At 43.8% G+C, this 21,325-nt stretch overlaps 1 protein-coding gene across 13 annotated transcripts in view; it reads left to right on the forward strand.

Moving 5' to 3' along the window:
• Positions 1-21,325, forward strand: part of REV1 (REV1 DNA directed polymerase) — a 94,267-nt gene that overhangs the window by 1,629 nt on the left and 71,313 nt on the right. For 9 of the 13 annotated variants that reach the window (XM_070068729.1, XM_070068731.1, XM_070068735.1 and 6 more), the window contains one exon: positions 20,564-20,627. Coding sequence is in view for 4 of the 13 variants with exons in the window: in XM_051842644.2 (XP_051698604.1) it covers positions 20,574-20,627 (54 nt within the window). In the remaining 9 variants the exon portion in view is untranslated. Of the gene's footprint in view, positions 1-20,563; positions 20,671-21,325 lie in introns of those variants that run through there. The other 4 variants (XM_008253431.4, XM_070068726.1, XM_070068727.1 and 1 more) reach the window with 1 other exon arrangement.

The raw sequence follows: 21,325 nt of genomic DNA on the forward strand, positions 1-21,325 counted from the left end.
GGGTGCTGGTTCTTGTCCCAGCTGCTCCAGTTCCACTCTAGCTCCCTGCTAATGACTTAGGAAAAGCAGCAGCAGATGGCTCAGGTATTTGGGCCCCTGCCACCAGCATAGGAGACCTGGATTTAGCTCCTGGCTCCTGGCTTCAGCCTGGCCCAGCCCTGGTTGATGGCGTCCATCTGGGGAGTGAACCAGCAGATGAAGGAACTTGGTCTCCCCCTCTCTCTGTAACTCTGACTTTGAGATTCATAAATAAATCTTTAGTTAACATGGATATTAATTGCTACTAAAGAATAATTTTTTTCCCAATGCAACTCAGAAGGAGGTGGGAGGGGAATGAAGGATGTTAAAAAGTCTTTTTCAGAGGCAATGAATTTGCAGGCCCTTTGAGTATCTAATCTACTTGTCAGCTGCACGTGAATCCTAGTCTACTTCCCCAGTATTTCTTGCTGGACCTGGTGAAACAGTGGCTTTGCTGGAGGTGGTATTCCTTATGGCTGACTACCCCACATGAGAATCAGTGTGATCTTTTGAAAGCTAACTCAGATTGTTTCTAGCTCGGAGTCTCCTGAAAGCTTCCTGTTAACATTGCATCCAGTCCCTTACCCCAACCCATCTGGACGTGAGGTGATTGGGCACCTGCTGACTTCCATCCCTCATCTCCTCCCACATGACTCATCTCTACTCTGGTCTTTCCTTGGATATTAGACTTGCTGTTCCCTTAGCTGGACCACTCCTGCCTCAAGGTGGTCTTGGCTCTTGCCAGTGCAGCTTCAGTTTGCTGCCCAAATGTCACCTGAGAGAGGCCCTCCCTGGTCCCTAAAGGAGAAGAAGCCAGCCCCCCTCTATCACTTTTGATTCTTTGTTTATAAGTAGGTGAAGATACAGTATTTTATTATTTATTGATTTCCTCTCATCCCCATACTACTCTGATCCCAGGCCTCTTCCCAATTAGAGGACGGTGGCCTGATTTGTTCCCAGCTCTGTCTTCAGTTCTTAGAGCTGTGCCTGATAGGTAACAGGCTCTCAGTAGAACTTGTTAAGTGAATAAGTGGTGTAGTGGATTTGAACGTTGGCTCTGCAATCAGTCATATCCTGGCTCCTAACATTTACTGTTTGTGTGTCCCTGGGCATGTTAGTAATTTGGTGCTTTTCTTGTCTGTAAGGTGACTGTAATACCTATCTTGTAGGCTTACAGTGAGTCATTGGGTTAATCGTAAAGTGCTTACGATGCAGTTTTTTATAATATTTATTTGCGAGGCAGAGTTACAGAGAGGGAGATGCAGAGAGAGAGAGGTCTTCCATCGGCTGGTTCACTCCCCAAATGGCTGCAACGGCAAGAGCTGAGCTGATCCGAAGCTAGGAGTTTTTTCCGGGTCTCCCACACTGGTGCAGGGGCCCAAGGACTTGGCCATCTTCTACTGCTTTCCCAGGCCTTAGCAGAGAGCTGGATGAGAAGTGGAGCATCCGGAACTCAAACCGGCGCCCATATCTGCTATGCCACAGTGCTGGCCCTGTTTTTTATACTTTTAAAAGATGATTTGAAATTGGAGTATTAGGACTTTCAAATAAATAAAAATCAAAACAGAGAGTAGAGGCAGAGAGAGAGAGGTCTTCCATTCGATGGTTCACTCCCCTGATGGCCGGAGCTGCGCCAATCCGAAGCCAGGAGCTTCTTCTGGGTCTCCCACGTGGGTGCAGGGCCCCAAGGACTTGGTCATCTTCTCTGCTTTCCCAGGCCATAGCAGAGAGCTGGATCGGAAGGGGAGTAGCCGGGTTTGAACTGGTGCCCGTATGGGATGCCGGTGCTTCAGGCCAGGGCAGTAACCCGCTGTGCCACAGCGCTGGTCCCAGGACTCTTGTTTTGGTGTGTTTGGCACAGCGGTTGAGATACCACTTGGGACAGCCATGTCTCATGTCTTTTAATTCTAGTGTCCTACTGATGCAGACTCTGGGAGGCAGCAGAGATGGTCGCTGGTCCCTGTCATCCACATGGAATGCCTGCATTGAGTTTCTGGCTCCTTGACTTTGGGGATTTAGGAAGTGAACTAGTAAATGGAAGGTTGATTGTCTCTTTAATTCTCTACTTTTTAGATAGTAATAATAAAAATAATTTGTTTTGATGTAAGATAAACATGACTAATTGAGTTTTTGAAAATAATTTATTTGTTTGAGAGCGTTACAGACAGGGAGAAGAGGAGACAGGCAGAAAGGTCTTCCACTGCTTTCTCAGGCCATAGCAGAGAGCTGGATCTGAAGAGGAACATCAGGCACAGGAACCCGGCGCTCATATAGGATGCCAGCATTTGCAGAGGCTTAACCTACTACGGCACAGCGCTGGCCCTAATTGAGCTTTGCATTACCTTTTTTGCTGAATTTTTGTTGGCTACCAGAATTATATTTATGGAAGTCATTTATAAAATAAATAGATTTATAGGTGTCTAGAACAAATTAAAAAATAAACTGCTGAGAATAGTGACCTGTATTTGGTCTTAATGTGTAAGTCAGGTTTTTTATTCTTCGATCTGTGGAAGATGCTAAGAGTGATTATCTCAATAGGCACCCGCCAGAGTGTCTTTCATATAGTTCCCTTTGAAGTTCGACTGCAGATACGATTGTGGTGATGAAAAGACTTGCTGGAGGCTTCCTGTCTTTAGACAGAAAAATCCTTGAAGATCTAGTTAAAGTATGAATCTTGTGGTATTTTGGAAGGAAGAAATATTTTATTATGTTTAGTATGTTTCTGCCACCTTTCATTATGGGTATCTCTCCCCACCCCCCAAAAATTGTATTTAATTCTTAATTGGAGTTTAAAGTAGCCTGGTTATATCTTCCTTTTCCTTTTGTTTCTTAGTGTGATTTTTTTTTTTAGCAGTTACAGAAATAGGAGAGGAAAGAATTGATGGAGACGAATAATGACTTTGAAATGATAGATATTTTGTGCTATTGCAGCTTTGTATTCTTATAAATTAAGATTATGCCCGTGACAATTACACTTGCATAAAACCAGTTATTTTTACTTGGTCCTAGGAACATTATGCTTTTTTTATTTTTCAGTCTGAACTTTAACAAGTAGTAAGATCCTAAAATCTTTGCATTAAACTTAAGAAATTTCAAAATACTGCTTCTAACATTGGTTCCAAAACTTAATAAAATTGCTAAATTATTAAAATGTACTGTATGCCATGGTCTTTGCTAAGTGCATTGTCTTATTTAGTATTCACAACCACCATGTAAAATAGGCAGAGTTATAAAGAAATAGATTTAGAGACATGATGTTACTTGGCTGGTCATATGGGTAAAAAAGGTCCCAGGATTTCAACCTAGTTCTAGTTGATTCTGTAACTCAAGGTCATGACCAATGTGCTATGGAACACAGTAAAAACAAGGTTTCATTTTACCATAAAGAGCATGTGTTCCTCTTAACTGCTGGCAATTTCATCATTATTTATGGCTAAGATTTTTAACAGATTTAACTACCATTACTGTACTTAAATGGCTGTGTATTTTTTAAGTGTGAAACATTTTAATAGGCTGATACGTAAAATCATTTATGGTTTTTCATTTTTATTAACAAGTCATTGAAATAACTCAAAGCATTATCTGTAATGGTATATCAGCCTTGTAGTTTGAAAAGGTTTTCTGTAAAATATGTGATATCAGATTTAAGAAAACAAATGTCTAAGATAGCAAATAGTCAAAATTGTTAATGATGCATTTCTGCTGATTTTTGGGCAAATATTATCTTTACTCCTTTTTTTTTTTTAATTTATTTATTTGAAAGTCAGAGTTACATAGAAGGAGAGGCAAAGAGAGACAGAGACAGAGAAAAAGGTCTTCCATCCGCTAGTTCACTCCCCAGTTGACCCCAATGGCTGGAGCTGCGCCAGTCTGGAGACAGGAGCTTCATCCAGGTCTCCCACATGGGTGCAGGAGCCTAAGAACTTGGGCTGTCTTGTCTGCTTTCCCAGGCCATAGCAGAGAGCTGGATCATAAGTGGAGCTGCTGGAATTTGACCCGGCGCCCATGTGGGATGCCAGCAGTGCAGGCGGCGGCTTTACCTGCTAAGATCATTTTTTTTTTTCCTGCTTCACTAAGCTGTCCCATACATCACCCAGGGAAAGACCAACACCTAGTAACTCAGAAAATTGAATAATGGGACGATACATTCTTGTAAAATTGTGATTTAGGCTTTAATAGAAAAAATTCTTGTTCTCTGTTTATAATATAATGCAGTTAGAAATTGGGCTTTTTCTCATGTAGGCAAGTAGCTGTCTTAGCCACATAGGATAGCTTGAGAAATATTTTAAAGGCCAGTGGAGTTTCCATGGCTTTATGTTTGAATTAAAAAGATTAGGTATGGATGGGCAGAAAATTTGATTGTTGTATGAATAGTTTGTGGTCAACCCAGTATATGAGTAACCAGAATGTTAGTTAAAAGCTTACGGGCTTCGGTATTCCTAATCTCACACACAAGTCTAAAATAACCCTTATGGAGATTAGTCAGAAAGCAGTGGCTGCATTTTTGTATTCTCTAAACCCCATTGTTCTTACATTTGTGATTACTAACAGTAGACCTAATTTTTCTTCTATACACTAGTCTGAATTATGTAGTTGAAATTTTGACTTAGATTCCTTGCTCTTTAATTTTAAAGATTTACTTACTTATTTGAAAAACCGAGTTACAAAGGGAGAAGTGGAGAGAGACTGTCCATCTGCTGTTCGCTCCCCAAATGGCTGCAATGACCAGGGATGGGACAGGCCGAATCCAAGAGCTTCTTCCAGGTCTCCTGCATGGGTGCAGGGGCCTAAGCACTTGGGACATCTTCTGTGCTTTTTCAGGCTTATTAGCAGAGAGCTGGGTTGGAAGTGGAGCATCTAGGACTCAGATGGCATACCTGCATTGCAGGTGGCCACTTAGCCCTCTACGCTACAACATCAACTCTTAGATTCCTTGCTATTTTAAATGCTTTTCATAAAATGCAAAATTTTATGCTTATAATAAGCAGCTGTACTTCTTGAGGACTTGTTAACTCTTCATTTCAAGCATTTTTGTTCAGTTATTTAAGCTGAAACAATACTGAATTTTAAAAATACTTACATGATAATTATTTAGTATTTTAGAATAACACTTCCACCCCAGAAAGATTTGTTTTTACCTTTTGTAATCCTTTGTACCCTAAAGAGTGCTTTCATTCAGTTTTTTGTTGTTGTTGTTTAATTCTCATTGGAATCCTAGGAAGAGAAATAGGGCAGTGTATCCTCCTTTGTGATTGTGAAGTGTGGCTGAACTGACAGTCACCCTTCTGATCACATAGTTTGCCTTTCCAGCATGGCCAGCCATCATCCTGAAACTGGGAGCCTCACTGGGAGTAACCCTATTAACATAAACTCAGGTGTTTAGTCAAGGGGCCTAGTGTGGGTAACAAGGACACTCCTACCGTTTGGGAAATTGCAAGTGTTGAGTCTTCCATGAACCAGGGACAAAAGCCAGATTCCCACCATTAGCACAGACACTTAGCCAACTTGTGTCTGCTGAAACCAGTAGTAGGGGTAGTAGCTGGGTGATCAGTGGAACAGGTTGCATTTGAATTTAGATCACGGGATTGCCCTTTTTTGAGAAAATATTTTCCTTTACTAATATATTTCAAAATTAGGTTGATACTCTTTTTTTTTTTTTTTTTTTTGACAGGCAGAGTTAGAGAGACAGAAAGGTCTTCCTTCCATTGGTTCACCCCCCAAATGGCTGCTACTAAAAACAAATCCCTTTGAGTAACTGCAATTAAAAATATGGTTGGGGATGACTTTTGGCCTAGCAGTTAAGATGCCTGCATCCCATACTGGAATGCCTGGGTTTGGTTTCCACCTCTGGTTCCAGATCCCAGCTTCCCACTGTTGCAGACCCTTGCAGGCAACAGTGACAGCTCAAGTAACTGGATTCCTGCTACCCACATAGGAAACCTAGAATGAGTTCGGCTGAAGCTCAGCCCTAGCCTTTTAGGCCTTTTCTGGAGTGGACTAGCAGATGGGAGCTGTGGTTAGTTGTCTCTCAAATAAATAAATTAAGAACAACAACAACAACAAATGCAAACACACTCTTTTCTGGACCTGCAATTAGGTCTGTCTTTCACAAGTCCATACATTAAATGTAACTGCAAGTAAACACGAAGGGAAAATGTTTCAGAAGCTGCCATTGCTTCTGCACTCTTCTCTTGCTTCCTAACAAGAATTCTCTATATTTTGGCCGGTGCCGCGCCTCACTAGGCTAATCCTCCGCCTAGCGGCGCCGGCACACCGGGTTCTAGTCCCGGTCGGGGCGCCGGATTCTGTCCCGGTTGCCCCTCTTCCAGGCCAGCCCTCTGCTGTGGCCCTGGAGTGCAGTGGAGGATGGCCCAGGTGCTTGGGCCCTGCACCCCATGGGAGACCAGGAAAAGCACCTGGCTCCTGGCTCCTGCATCGGATCAGCGCGGTGCGCCGGCCACATCGCGCTGGCCGCAGCAGCCATTGGAGGGTGAACCAACAGCAAAGGAAGACCTTTCTCTCTGTCTCTCTCTCTCATTGTCCACTCTGCCTGTCAAAAAAAAAAAAAAAAAAAAGAATTCTCTATATTTTTAAAACAAATGCCATTTAAAACATGATACTCTAAAGAGATGCTGTATTCTTTAAGATAGCCATATTTGTGGGGAACAATCCGGACTAGACTGAGTTACTGGAATTAAGACTTATTCTATGCATCTGCTCTCCCACAATATGGCGCTGGGAGAGAAGAAAACAGCTTCTACACAGGTGCCTCCAGTTCAACCAATAAACTGTAGGACTCGCTCCTGATTGGAGGAGAGCAGCGTACTCGGCGTGTGGGCAGCCGAGTTGGGATTGGTGGAGGAGGACTATAAAGGAGGAGAGAGACGGCATGCACCAGGAACATCTAAGGGGAACATCTAGCTGAAGGAACACCTGTGCAGCCCCCGAGAAGAGCCGGCCGGCGGTGTGCCGCTCCCCTGCGGAAGTGGGGAATGTGGCTAGGGGGAACTGCCCTTCCACGGAGGTGGAAGGGATAGTAGCCAACCCGGGAAGAACCAGCAGCAAACCCGGGGAGGGCCGAGCAGACGAAAGAACAGTGCAGGGTCTTGTGTCGTTCCTCCATGAAGAGGGGGAGCGACATAATGGTGCCGTGACTCGGATTAGGAAACCTAGGACAGATAGGAAACCTAGGAGGGAAGAAACGGGAAGAAGCAGGAAAATACCGGAGAGAGAGACTAGCGAAGAGCCTAGGGGAAAGCCGGACGAGAAAGGTGCCGGAAGAAGCTATTGAAAGCCTAGGCATAGACTCGGATATGGACTGTGGGAAAGAAGTTAGGATTGAAAGCGAAAGTGAAAGCTTTCATAGACTCGGATGCGGACTATGGCGGGGAAGCTAGGAGATTGAAAGCAAAAGTGAAACCTGGAGGAGGCTTGGACTCGGATACGGAATGTGGGGAGTAGCCAGGAGAAATGAGAGGAATATTGTTGGAAGAAAACTTAAGGAAACATACCGGGTAGAGAAAAATGTTAGGGAGGATGAAGCCGCGAGTGCAGGCCGAGGCGGAGATATAAGCCACCTTGGAATTCTTCAAGTCACCCCGGGGAGCAAGAGGCGAAGATCTGGAACCAGAGGCAGAGACGTGGGCCGCCAGGTTGGAATTCGCCAGGTTAGTCCGGGGAACTTGGACTGAATGCCGGTGGTGGCGGAAACATTCGCGGAAGCCGCCGCATGCAGAGAGAGCACGGGGCGTGAATAGATAGGGAACGCGGGGCTGGCGCAAGGCCGTGGTGCGGGCGCGAAGTGCGTGGAGACCGCGGAGCGTGCGCGCAGAGCCGGGAACCCGCCGGCGGGGCGAGGCGCCGGGAAGCCGCGCAGAGCCGGGAAGCTGCCGCGGGGCGAGGTGCCGAGAAGCAGCCTCGGGGCGAGCGCCGCCGGGAAACCGCGGGGATAAGAGAAGCCGCGGGAAGTTTAGAAGTAAAATGAGAGAAATAGGAATGCTGGAAGATAGAAGTAAAATGGGAGAAATAGGAATGCCCGGAGATAGAGAAATAGAGAAATAGAAAGGCCTCCCCTCAACATGGCAATGAGAAAGCTTGGATTCGGTCTGCCTGATTAAGGCGATAAGCACCAGCAAGCAGCTCGACCAGAGTATGAGCTGCAGGTCACCGAAGATAGGCACGAACCAACACTAATAAGTCTCCCCCACAATTCGGCAATGAGAAGGCTTGGATTCGGTTTGCCTGATTGTTAGGGCTTGTAAGCCCCTGCAGGCAGAGCAGAGCATGCGCTGCAGGGCACCGAACACAGGCACGCATCAGCGCCTAAAAACCTCCTTACAACATGGCGAAGAGAGGACCCGGATTCGGTTTGCCTGATAGGACGTGTAAGAACCTGTGGCAACTCTAGCAAGTAGAGCAGAGTGTGTGCTGCAGGACACCGAAGACAGGCGCGTATCAACGCCAAAAAATAAAAAGAAAGGGGGATCTGTGGGGAACAATCCGGACTAGACTGAGTTACTGGAATTAAGACTTATTCTATGCATCTGCTCTCCCACAATATGGCGCTGGGAGAGAAGAAAACAGCTTCTACACAGGTGCCTCCAGTTCAACCAATAAACTGTAGGACTCGCTCCTGATTGGAGGAGAGCAGCGTACTCGGCGTGTGGGCAGCCGAGTTGGGATTGGTGGAGGAGGACTATAAAGGAGGAGAGAGACGGCATGCACCAGGAACATCTAAGGGGAACATCTAGCTGAAGGAACACCTGTGCAGCCCCCGAGAAGAGCCGGCCGGCGGTGTGCCGCTCCCCTGCGGAAGTGGGGAATGTGGCTAGGGGGAACTGCCCTTCCACGGAGGTGGAAGGGATAGTAGCCAACCCGGGAAGAACCAGCAGCAAACCCGGGGAGGGCCGAGCAGACGAAAGAACAGCGCAGGGTCCTGTGTCATTCCTCCATGAAGAGGGGGAGCGACAATATTAATTAATATGCACTGTAATAATTTAGCACATTATATTTTCACTAATAGACTCTGAGAATCATGCCGTTAATCCCAAGAGAATGTAGTCTTCAAGTGACAATCAGAAGATTTTTCTGTTGGGAATAAAAAACTTGCAAGAATACTAACTTCCAACATCATGAACTTGAACACTATTAGAAACTCAAGTGCTGTAATACAAAGTTTCTAAAACAAAGTCACTACTCTAAGGACAGATTATTAATACTTCCACTCCAATTTCTAGCCCATCTATAAAAATCTTACTATATTAGTTTTCTTTCACTTAAGAGTAGTAAACAACTATCTATGTCTAAAAACACAAGGTCAAAAAGATGGACCCAAAATCAAATTTTTTCACAGCCAAGTTACTGAACTCTTAAAATACCATTTTTGGTATATAGCTTAAACCCTACCTACCAAATTTATGTCAACAAAATATGACTCAAATGAGTATCAAGCGGCCAGCGCCGCGGCTCACTAGACTAATCCTCTGCTTGTGGCGCCAGCACTCCAGATTCTAGTCCCATTTGGGGCGCCAGTTCTGTCCCGGTTGCTCCTCTCCCAGTCCAGCTCTCTGCTGTGGCCCAGGAAGGCAGTGGAGGATGGCCCAGGTGCTTGGGCCCTGCACCCGCGTGGGAGACCAGGAGGAAGCACCTGGCTCCTGGCTTTGGATCGGTGCAACACCGGCTGTAGCGGCCATTTGGCGGGGTGAGCCAACGGAAGGAAGACCTTTCTCTCTGTCTCCCTCACTGTCTATAACTCTTCCTGTCAAAAAAAAAAAACAAAAAAAAAGTACAAGATTAGAAATTGTCGGGTCCAGCTCTATCTACATACAAGTACTAAGAGCTGATTGATAATGACTTGCTTAGAAAGTCAGCAGCAGATTTGGTACTCTTACATCTCTACTTCTTGTGACTACAGACTAGTTGGAGTTTGTCTTGATGAAGCCTCTTTGTAGGGTCTTCCTTAGTCCTTGTGTTATATGTATGGTTGCTGCTCATACCCAGGTATGTGCTAGATTACCTAGTGAAGAAGCATGTTTTGTTGAATTATTTTAAGCTAGTTCAATAAGAGTGTTCTTTCTTTTTCTTTTTTTTTTTTTTTCTTTTTGATTAAGGATTTGTTTTATTTACTGGAAAGGCAGAATTACAGAGACAAGGAGAGACAAAGATCTTCCATCTGCTGGTTCACTTCTCAAATGGCCACAATGGCCAGGGCTGGGCCAGACAGAAGCTAGGAGATTCATCTGGATCACCCACATGCAGAGGCCCAAGCACTTGTACCATCTTTTGCTGCTTTCCCAGGAACGTTATCAGGGAGCTGGATTGGAAGTGGAGTAGCTGGAATTCCAACTGGTACCCCTATGGGATGCCAGCACTGCAGATGGTGGCCTTACCCTGCTGTGCCACAGTGCTGGCCCTGGTGTGTTCTTAGCGTCTTCAACAATTTAATTATTTATTTTTAAAGATTTATTTATTTATTTGAAAGGCAGAGGCTGACAGAGAGAGACCCCCTCCATCCGCAGGCTCTCCCCAGATGGCCGAAATGGCCCGCACTATGCTAGTCCAAAGTAAGGAGCCTCCTCCAGGTCTCCTACGTGGGTGCAGGGACCCAAGCACTTGGGCCATCTTCTGCTTTCCCAGGCCACAGCAGAGAGCTGGATTGGAAGCAGAGTGGCCAGGACGTGAACCGGTGCCCTCATGGGATGCCGGCGCTGCTTTACCTGCTGTGCCATAGTGCTGGCCCCTCAACAATTTATATAGATACCCTTGTTGTTTTCTCCATTGAAAATTTGGAAACATAATTTTGTAAAAGATAACTGATTTTGTACCCAATAAACTAGCAGTGTAACTGCTAGTTACACTGCTGGTTGGCTTCTCTACCCTAGAAGGCAATGGCATGCAAAATAAGTAGGACTTGGCCTCCTCACTCTAAAAAAAGCTCTTTGTTAAAAGAACTAAGGAATTGTAGGATATTACTAGTGGTGTGTTTACTTAATTATTTGAGAAACAGAGGGAGGGAAGACACAGAGAGCTCCATTCCCCAAATACTTGCAACAGCCAGGACTGTGCCTGGCTGAAACCAGGATTGGGGAAATCTGGGTCTCCCACATGGGTGGCAGGGATCACTTGAGCCATTGGCCCCGCCTCCTGGAGTCTACTTTAGCAGAAAGCTGGAATCAGAAGCCAGAGCTCAGACTGAGACCCTTGTACTCTGATACAGGATGCTGGCATTTAACCTCTATGCCAAATGCTTGTCCCAGAGGTGTGTTTTAAATAATGGAAGTTAATGTCAAAAATTTAAAAACGATGAAAGAAAATAGTCAGCAGGTGAATTTTTTGAAAAAAATTATTTGAAAAACAGAATTACACAGAGAAGGAGAGTCAGAGAGAGAGAGAGAGATTGATCTTCATCTGCTGGTTCTTTCACTAAATGGCCGCAAAGGTCACAGCTGCATCAAGCCGAAGCCAGTAAACTAGAGCTTCTTAGGGGTCTCCCACGTGGGTCAGGGGCCCAATTGGTTGGGTCATCTTCCACTGCTGTCCTTGGTGCATTAGCAGGGAACTGGGTCAGAAGTGGAGCATCTAGGGCTTGAACCAGTGCCCTTATGGGATGCAGGCAGTGGCTTAACCCAGTATACCTTGTAGGCAAGGGGTGAATTTTTTAGACGGTAATTTCACCCTCCTTTCTATTTTCTGTATTCTACTCTGCAGTAAATATTTATTGCTTTTATAAATAGAGCAGGAAAAAATTTTTGAGAAGACATGCACCTAGTAAGACTTAATGCTTAGCGTGACAGAACAGTTTATAAATGTAAATTGGATTGGGGCATAATTGAGAATGGCCCAAGAAAAGATGGAGAAGTTCAAGAAAAGTCTTAAATACCAAAGCCTGTAATTTTTCCTTTGGATAATGGTGTATACTACTTGTGTTTGATGGATTAAAATACTTTTGAGTTCTGGTATTGATCAAGATGGTATCTAATTTAGTACAGGAATTGTTTCATTGTAACAGGAAAATGTTTCAGTGTGCTGAAGGAGAGAAAACAACATGTAAAAAGGGCTTAGTTAAGGTAGGAATAAAATGTAACCTAAATTTCTTGAACTTTTATGGTTTTTTAAAACTAACTTCAGTACATTAAATATAATGCTTACACCCATCACTTGTTAAAATGTAAACTGTAAGCAAGTGTATGCTGAAGACTACAACCAGTGACTGTGCTTCTGTGAAAGTTGTTGTAAAGGCACTTTTACCTGGTTGTCTGATTTTTTTTTTTTTTTGTACTTTTTTAGAAGATTATGTATGTGAAGGGCTGAGTGACAGGGAGAGACAGATCTTTCCATCTGCTGGTTTATTCCCCCAAATGGCCGCAATGACCTGGGGCTGGACCAAGCCAAAGCCAGGAGCCTAGAGTCCCATCTGGGTCACTCATGTGAGTCCCATCTGGGTCACTCATGTGGGTGTCAGGGGCCCAAACACGTGAGCCATCTTTGACTACTTTCCTAGGTGAATTAGCGGAGAGCTGGAGTGCAATTGGAGCAGCTCATACTCAGAGTGGTGAAATACAGGCTGTCTACCTTGAAGTGGCAGCTTAACCTGCTGTTCCACAATGGCTGTCCTTGTTTTGTTTCAAGTAGCTTGTTCAGAGTCTCTTTAAAGTAAAAACTTGACTATAGTATGTAGAAAGTAGTTGTATTTTACTGGATTATGAATTATTTTCTTTTAAGATAGATTTATTTATTTGAAAGTCAGAGTTACACAGAGAGGAGGAGAGGCAGAGAGAGAGAGAGGTCTTCCATGCACTGGTTCAGTCCCCAATTGGGCCAGCGCCGCAGCTCACTAGGCTAATCCTCCGCCTTGTGGTGCCAGCACACTGGGTTCTAGTCCCGGTCGGGGCGCCGGATTCTGTCCCAGTTGCCCCTCTTCCAGGCCAGCTCTCTGCTGTGGCCAGGGAGTGCAGTGGAGGATGGCCCAAGTGCTTGGGCCCTGCACCCCACGGGAGACCAGGATAAGTACCTGGCTCCTGCCATCGGATCAGCGCAGTGTGCCGGCCACAGCGCGCCGGCTGCGGCGGCCATTGGAGGGTGAACCAACGGCAAAGGAAGACCTTTCTCTCTGGCTCTCTCTCTCTCTCTCTCTGTCCACTCTGCCTGTCAAAAAACAAACAAACAAACAAACAAACCAAAAAACCCCAATTGGCCGCAATGGCCAGAGCTGTGCCGATCCAGAGCCAGGAGCTTCTTCTGGGTCTCTCACATGGGTTCAAGGGCCCAAGAACTTGGGCCATCTTCCACTGCTTTCCCAGGCCCCAGCAGAGAGCTGGATTGGAAATGGAACAGCTGAAACTCTAACTGGTGCCCATATGGGATGCCGGCATGGCAGTTGGCAGCTTTACCCACTGTTGCCACAGTGCCTGCCCCTGAGTTATGAATTATGTTGTGCCCTTAAAACCTTAGCAATCTGAGAACGTTAGCCTTAGTTAAAGATGTTGTATGTCCTTGGGTCAAAAATGTAAAAATAGCTGTATTTTTTTGTATCTAAATGTTACATAAAAAGCTGTTTATTTTACTATTTAAAGACAAAGTAAGAGCACACTGGAGCAGAGGTTGTTAGACTCCGCATCTGTGTGCCAGTACTTTTATTTAGTCACTCATAAGGGCAATGCATGGTTCTGAAAGTGCGTTTGCACGTGTCCTCCCATTGCCCCCACTTCCAAGAGAAAAAAAATCTCAGGTACCACTGTACACAGTTCTTGGAGAGGTGGACTCTTCCCAGCTTTGCATTCCAGCTGAACATCCCCATTAACTCTTCTCTATAGTTTTCCAATCTCTGATCCTAGCTGCCTATGGAATGTTTCCAGCTTCAGAGTTCATTTTTTTCTTTTCTTTTTTAAACTTGTCTCTTCTAAAATTTTTTAAAAAATTTCAATAGAATACATATATATAGGGGCCGGCACTGTGGTGTAGTAGGATCAGCATCTGCGTGTGGTACCAGCATCCCATATGGGTGCCGGTTTGAGTCTAGGCTGCTCCACTTCTGATCCAGCTCTCTGCTAATGGCCTGGGAAAGCAGTAGAAGATGGCCAAAGTGCTTGGGCCCCTGCACTCACATGGGAGATCTTGAAGAAACTCTTGGCTTTTGGCTTTGGGTAGGCCCAGCTACGGCCATTGTGGCCATTAGGAGAATGAACCTGTGGATGGAAGACCTATCTCTCTCCTACTCTCTGTAACTGCCTCTCAAGTAAATAAATAAATCTTCAGAAAAAATGCATATAACATAAACATTGACTATTAACCATTTTATATATACAATTCACATCATCCATTTAAAAAAAAATTTTTTTTTTTATTTGAAAGCGTTATGGGGGCTGTAGGGGAGAAAATCTTCCACTCACTGGTTCACTCCCCAGATGGCTGCAATGGCTGGGTCTGTGCTAGGCCGAGATCAAGAGTCACCAGCTTCATCTGCGTCTTGTGGGTGGCAGTGCCCAAGTGATTGGGCCATCTGCTGCTGCTTTTCCCAGACCCATGGCAGGAAGCTGGATTGAAAGTTGAGCAGCCTGAGACTGGCGCTGTGTAGGCTAAGCCTCTGCCTGCAGCGCTGGCATTCCATATGGGTGCTGGTTCATATCCTGGCTGTTCCACTTCCAGTCCAGCTCTGCTTCTGGCCTGGGAAAGCAGTGGAACATGGCTCAAATGCTTGGGCCCCTGCACCCATGTGGGAGGCCTGAAGAAACTCGTGGCTTCAGATCTGCTCAGCTCCGGCTGTTGTGGCTGTTTGCGGAGTGAAATAGATGAAAGACCTTTCTCTCTGTCTCTCCCTGTCTTTAACTTTGTCTCTCAAATGAATAAATAAAATCTTTTTATTAAAAATAAGTGAGCTGGTGTTGCGGCTCACTAGGCTAATCCTCCGCCTTGCGGTGCCAGCACACTGGGTTCTAGTCCCGGTCGGGGCGCCGGATTCTGTCCCGGTTGCCCCTCTTCCAGGCCAGCTCTCTGCTGTGGCCAGGGAGTGCAGTGGAGGATGGCCCAAGTGCTTGGGTCCTGCACCCCATGGGAGACCAGGAGAAGCACCTAGCTCCTGCCTTCGGATCAGCGCGGTGCGCCGGCCCCGGCGGCCATTGGAGGGTGAACCAACAGCAAAGGAAGACCTTTCTCTCTGTCTCTCTCTCTCACTGTCCACTCTGCCTGTCAGAAAAAAAAATAAATAAATAAGTGGAGCAATCTGGACACGAACCAGCACCCATATATGGGGTGCCAACATTGCCAGTACGAGTCTTTACCTGCTGTACCACAGCACCGACTCACCCATTTTTTATATTAGTTTTTGAAAGCCAATAATTGGCTCCTCTGTAAGTTGGCAGGTTATCCTAAATTGTACATTGTAGTTTTTTAAACTTTTAAAACTTTCCAGCCGGTGCTGCTGCTCATTGGGCTAATCCTCTGCCTGTGGCACCAGCACCCCGGGTTCTAGACCCGGTCAGGGTGCCGGATTCTGTCCTGGTTGCTCCTCTTCCAGTCCATCTCTCTGCTGTGGCCCGGGAGGGCAGTGGAGGATGGCCCAAGTCCTTGTGCCCTGAACCCACATGGGCGACCAGGAGGAAGCATGTGGCTCCTGGCTTCAGATCGGCGCAGCGAGCCGGCCGTAGCAACCATTTGGGGGGTGAACCAACAGAAATGGAAGACCTTTCTCTCTGTCTCTATCTCTCATTGTCCACTCTGCCTGTAAAAAAAAAATAAAAAAACTTTCCTCAGTGTCATCAAGCACCGTGGAATTAGATTGGCATCCCAGACTCCAAGAGTTTTCTCTGAAAATAAGAAGGTAGGTTTTTACAAGTCTAGCTTGGTGATTAAATGGCTTATCAATATAGAGCCACCTCTTAGTAGATTTAGTCAAGAGGACATGAAGTCCCAGAGACTGCTGTGAACAGAGGATGAAAATAAGGAGTGTGTTGTTTCTGAGAGAGTTTCCTGACTCATTGCCCTCCTTCATTATCAGGAAGGTCCTGTGTGAAGAAGCAGGTATGTAGAGTAGGAACATTTCAACATTCCCCTGGATGAGGCTAGAGAGGCATTAGGAGAGCCTTTTTTGGAGTGGAGGGGGGCCCTTACTAGTTAGCAGAAACATAAACCTTCATTTCATAATGCATCACAGTTTGCAAGTGTGGATATTTCTGTTAGCTTCTTCTGATTCCTCTAAATGACTTAAAATTATTTCCATCTGTTGTGGGTACTTGTTAGGTCAGAAGTGTATGTTATTTGCTAATCCTGTCTAGGTACCACTTTTTGGGGAGGGGATTTCTATCACAGTGCTGTCTGTTAAAACAATTAGCACATAATTTGATTGCAATTTTTTGGAAAGAAGCTTTTAAGGAAGAGAAAAGATTGATAGGATTAAACTAAATATGTAAGGTACTGTTTAATTATTGATACATTGGGACACTCTCCTTGGGACATAATACTGTGTTGCTGCCATACAAGTTGGTTACATACTAGTTGATTGTCTTCCACAAGTATTTATTGACTTCTTGTGATACATAAGATTAATGGCAGTTTTATATGTATCAGTATTTTTCGTATTTTCATTATATAATATTTTGAGTATTACAAGGAGATGCATGGGGGTCTGAGTGAAGTGTGAACAATGGGTATCAACCAAAGTGTTGACAAACCTGTGTATTGTTTCCATGCTGTCAGAGTCTCCCTTTTATTTGCTAGAAGGCCTTGCTGAATGCCAGATACAGGCTTTTACCCAGCATTAAAGGGGAGTGGCATGGAGTTCCTTGGGTGCTCGAGGATTCCCTGCTGTCATGCACACACTTGTCCTGCCCCAAATCCTTGCCCTTAAGTTTGTACGTAGGGCTGGTGTTGCCTTGCCTTGTGCTCAGTTCTTTTTAGGCTGTAACGCTAGGACTCTTGTCTTCTATCTTCTTGAACATAGTGAGCATAGTTATTTTAAAATCTGTTAAATTTGGCACCTACAGTCTCTGTATGCCTGTTTATTTTGTTTTATTGGTTCTTACTCATGTAATCTTAACTTCTGTGTGCCTGGTTATTTTTATTTGAGTGCCAACATTATACAAGGGGACTTCAAAAGTGAATGGAAAATTGAATTAAGAGATATATTTATTTTGGGTGCAAGAAAATCTTGAAATCCATGCATATCTTTTTCATAGTGCATGTTTTCCATAAACTTTTGGAAGACTCACTCATGTTTGCAAAAATTATTTGTAGGAATATGTGAAGTTTAGAATGTTGTCATCATCTTCCATATAGAATTCACATTTGCTTCTGCCACCATGTGCCTTAGGGCACTGGAAGTTCAGGGTCACCTTAATCTGCTTTCAAAGATTGAGACGATGCAGGATTTGGTTTCTCTGTAGTTTGGTCTGTTTTCAGTTTACCTTTGTTCCTAGGGTTCTAATCCTAGTGGAGATCTGTAGCTTTGGAAGACTTTTGGGGTCCCCCCCCCTTTTTTTTAAGCACAGTGTTTGTCCATGACATTGCCCAGGCTCTCAGCCACTCTTCTAGAATTGCTAAATAGCCTCAGGAGGAAAAGCAGTCTCATTTTGGAGAGCAGTTAGTGAAGGTGTCAGATCTCTTCTGTAGAGTTTTGTCTTCTTGATTCTTGACCAGCAGTCTTTTATTATTTGCTAACCCTTCCATACCTTGGACATTTTTCAAAAACAATGTTTTTGGCTATCTTTCCTCTTGGTCAGCAGGAGGGTTGGTCTATTTCATTATTTGTTGTGGGGTTTTCTTTTCTTCTTCTTTTTTTAAAGATTTATTTATTTTATTTGTGAGGCAGAGGGCAGGGCCAGTTCACTCGCCAGATGGCCGCATGGCCGGAGCTGAGCCGATTGGAAGTCAGGAGTGAGCCAGGAGCTTCTTCCAGATCTCACACACGAGCTCAGGGTCCCAAGGACATGGGGCATCCTCTACTGCTTTCCCAGGCCACAGCAGAGAGTGGGATTGGAAATGGAGCAGCCGGGACTCGAACCAGAGCCCCATATGGGATGCTAGCACTGCAGGTAGCAGCTTTACCCACTAAGCCGCAGTGCTGGTCCTGAGGGATTTTCTTTCTTTCTTTCTTTTTTTTTTTTTTTAAGATTTATTTATTTATTTGAAATTCAGAGTTACACAGAGAGAGGAGAGGCAGAGAGAGAGAGGTCTTCCACCCGTTGGTTCACTCCCCAATTGGCCACAATAGCTGGAGCTGCGCCGATCTTAAGCCAGGAGCAAGGAGCCTCCTCCGGGTCTCCCACGCAGGTACAGGGGCCCGAGGACTCTGGCCATCCTCCACTGCCCTCCCAGGCCACAGCAGAGAGCTGGATCAGAAGTGGAGCAGCCAGGTCCTGAACCGGCGCCCATATGGGGTGCTGGCACTGCAGGTGGCGGTTTTACCTGCTACACCACAGCGCCGGTCCTACTGAGAGGTTTAGAATGTATAAAATGAAATAGGGTTTTGTCACCCTCACCCCCTCTCGCAGTCTTTTGTCTTAAGCTTTGGGTCAGTAGAGTTCTACTGTTCATGGGTCAAATTAGATGGGAATGATTGAATTATAGCTTTCCTTGTTCATTCTTCCTTTTACCTTCCAAAGCTTCTAACATTGTCTGGGATACTCTCATTACTGTGTTTTGAGGAAAGAACCTTTAGTATCTTTGGTTTTTATCATGACTTCTTTTCATATCTATCCTAATGTAACCATCAAGAAAATTTTAATGTTAGCCTTTTGCTGTTAAACACCCCATGGATCTTAAATAAATGGGCTCTTAGGTAAATGGGCAAATGAAGTGAACTTTTAAAATTTATTTTACTTTCCTGTAGCAGATTAATAGTTGTATCTAATTATTTTGAGTCTGTATCCTTAGTGTGTAATGACTGGTACTCCCAAACTCTAATTGTAAGAGGTGTATAGATTCAGAATTTATATGAAGGCAGGAGCTGTATGTTAACACATTTCTTAAACTAGATAAGGGATGAAGTCTTCAGAGACTAGACAAAATGAGCCTCTGGAAAAGAAAAGAAATATTTAACAGAAAACACAGCAGTTCTCTCCTCAGGGTTAACAGTTTGCCTGCTGTTCTCAGAGCACTTCCACATGCCCCTGACACATTAATATTATTTTGTCTCTCTAATGGAACTTAAGTCTTTGAGAATATTTCCGCAAATCTTTCTGGCGTCTTCTAGGTATAGAAAAATTTACAATTATTAATATAGTAAAAATGTATTACTAAATTAATGTAGTAAAAATGTAGTGAAAATGTTAAAATTAATATAGTGAAAATTCCTAATTAAGTTAAAAAAAAACTAAATCCTGTACTATACTAAAAATAATTGAAAGTATCTATCAATATGTATGGACAAAGGTTGTGTTTTAAGGCAGTGTTAAGTAAAATATTCTTATAAATTGTATTAAAACTTTTTGACTTTGAATAGTATATAAGGCTTCATATGACAAAGCTTTAAAATGGTTACCAGAATTAAAAATGTCTGAGTGGAAGTCTTCCAGTACTTTTGTGAAGGGTAATGGAATTGTGTCCCAAGGTGTAACCAGTTAAGAATTTAACTTTGCAGGGAGTTCCATGAGGTGCTTGCTTTGACTTAGGAATCCTTTTATATTGCTATAGCCACTGAGTCAGCTGCTGCTTAAGATGAGCCATCGTTGGGTCATCTTGGAGGTTTTATAGTAGAGAAAGACAGATTTACTGTTTTAATAGTTAATGATCCTTTTTCTGCGTCATGTCGTCTATGACAAATACATTTTTGTATTTGTTTTATTTATTTGAAGGGCAGAGAGAGACACAGAGATCTTTTATCTGATGGTTCACTTCCCAATGCTCACAACAACTGGGGATCTCAGTCTGGATCTCCCTTGTGGGTGGCAGGGACCCAAGTAGTTACTTGAGCTGTCACTTGCCTCCTCCCAGAATGTACATTAATAGGAAATTGGATTTGAAGTGGAGCCAGGATTTGAACCTAGGGACTTCTCTATGAAATGTAGGTTTTCCAAGTGGTAACTTAACTATTATACCAAAAACTTGGACCAGTATATTGTTTGGGTTGACATTTTAAAGGGTGGTCCCCCCCCCCCCCCCCCCCGAATAGTTGAATTATGCTATGAGTAACACTATTTAAGTGTCTGGGAAAGACAGACCTTAAGGTCAATAATGTGGGGCAGTTAATGAATTAATAGTGATTAATTATTAACAGAATTAATAGTAACAAGTTATGTAGGCATGATCATGTTAGTTGAATTTGATTATGTTTTATATAGATGGGTGTTAGGATTGGTATTCAGAATACATAAAAATTTTTCCTGTTTGAAATTTATAATTTAAACATTGTGCTTACATAGGAGAATGTTTTAGGAACAAATTTTACTTGTAAAGAATGGGAATGTTACTTTCTGGAAAAAAGTTTACTGTACTTTTGACTTTCATTAATTGAACATTTGGATTTATTTTAATTTCTTCCTCTTTCTTGATATTAAAATATGTCAGGAATACATCATGTTATAAAATTGACATATTTTTTTCTTCCCTAATGCAGAAGCTCCACCATGAGGCGAGGTGGATGGAGGAAACGAGCTGAAAATGATGGCTGGGAAAAATGGGTGTGTTTTAAAAGAATAAAAATAATTATTTTGAACTGTCTAGGTATTTCGCTCTCTTTTTTTTTTTTTTTTTTTTTAGTTTATATAATGGTTTAAAGCATTTTCTAAATTGTAAATCGCTTTAGATACCACCTCACAATTTCACAGTGTTTCATATACCTTAATGGTGTTCATAAACTTTAACCCCTAAATCTTACTCTCAGGGATTTTTATCCTAAGGAAATAACTATGCTAGCATACAAAACTTTAGTGAGAATGTTTTTATTGCAATGTTATTAACAAAGCTAAGAAACAGGAAAACACATACATATCCAATAATAGGGAACTATTCGAATAAAGGACTGTCAAATAAGTTATTTATTGGGGCACACTGTGCAGTTGTTATTTAGCCATATATGTGTGTATATTTAAAGTTTTATTTATTTGAAAGGCAAAATGACAGAAATGGGGAGAGAAAGAGATCTTCCATCTGCTGGTTGACTCCCCAAATGGCTGCAGTGGCCTGGGATTAGGCCAGGCTAATGCCAGGAGCCAAGCACTCCATCTTGGTCTCCCACATGGGTGGCAGGGGCTCACATATTTGGGCCAGCCTCTGCTGCTTTCCTAGGTACATTAACAGGGAGCTGAATTGGAAGTATAGCAGCTGGGACTCAAAACAGCGCTGTGATACTGGATGCCAGCATCATAGCAGCAGTTTA

The sequence above is a fragment of the Oryctolagus cuniculus genome, chromosome 2 (genome assembly GCF_964237555.1).
Source record: "Oryctolagus cuniculus chromosome 2, mOryCun1.1, whole genome shotgun sequence".
In the NCBI taxonomy this organism is placed as follows: domain Eukaryota; kingdom Metazoa; phylum Chordata; class Mammalia; order Lagomorpha; family Leporidae; genus Oryctolagus; species Oryctolagus cuniculus.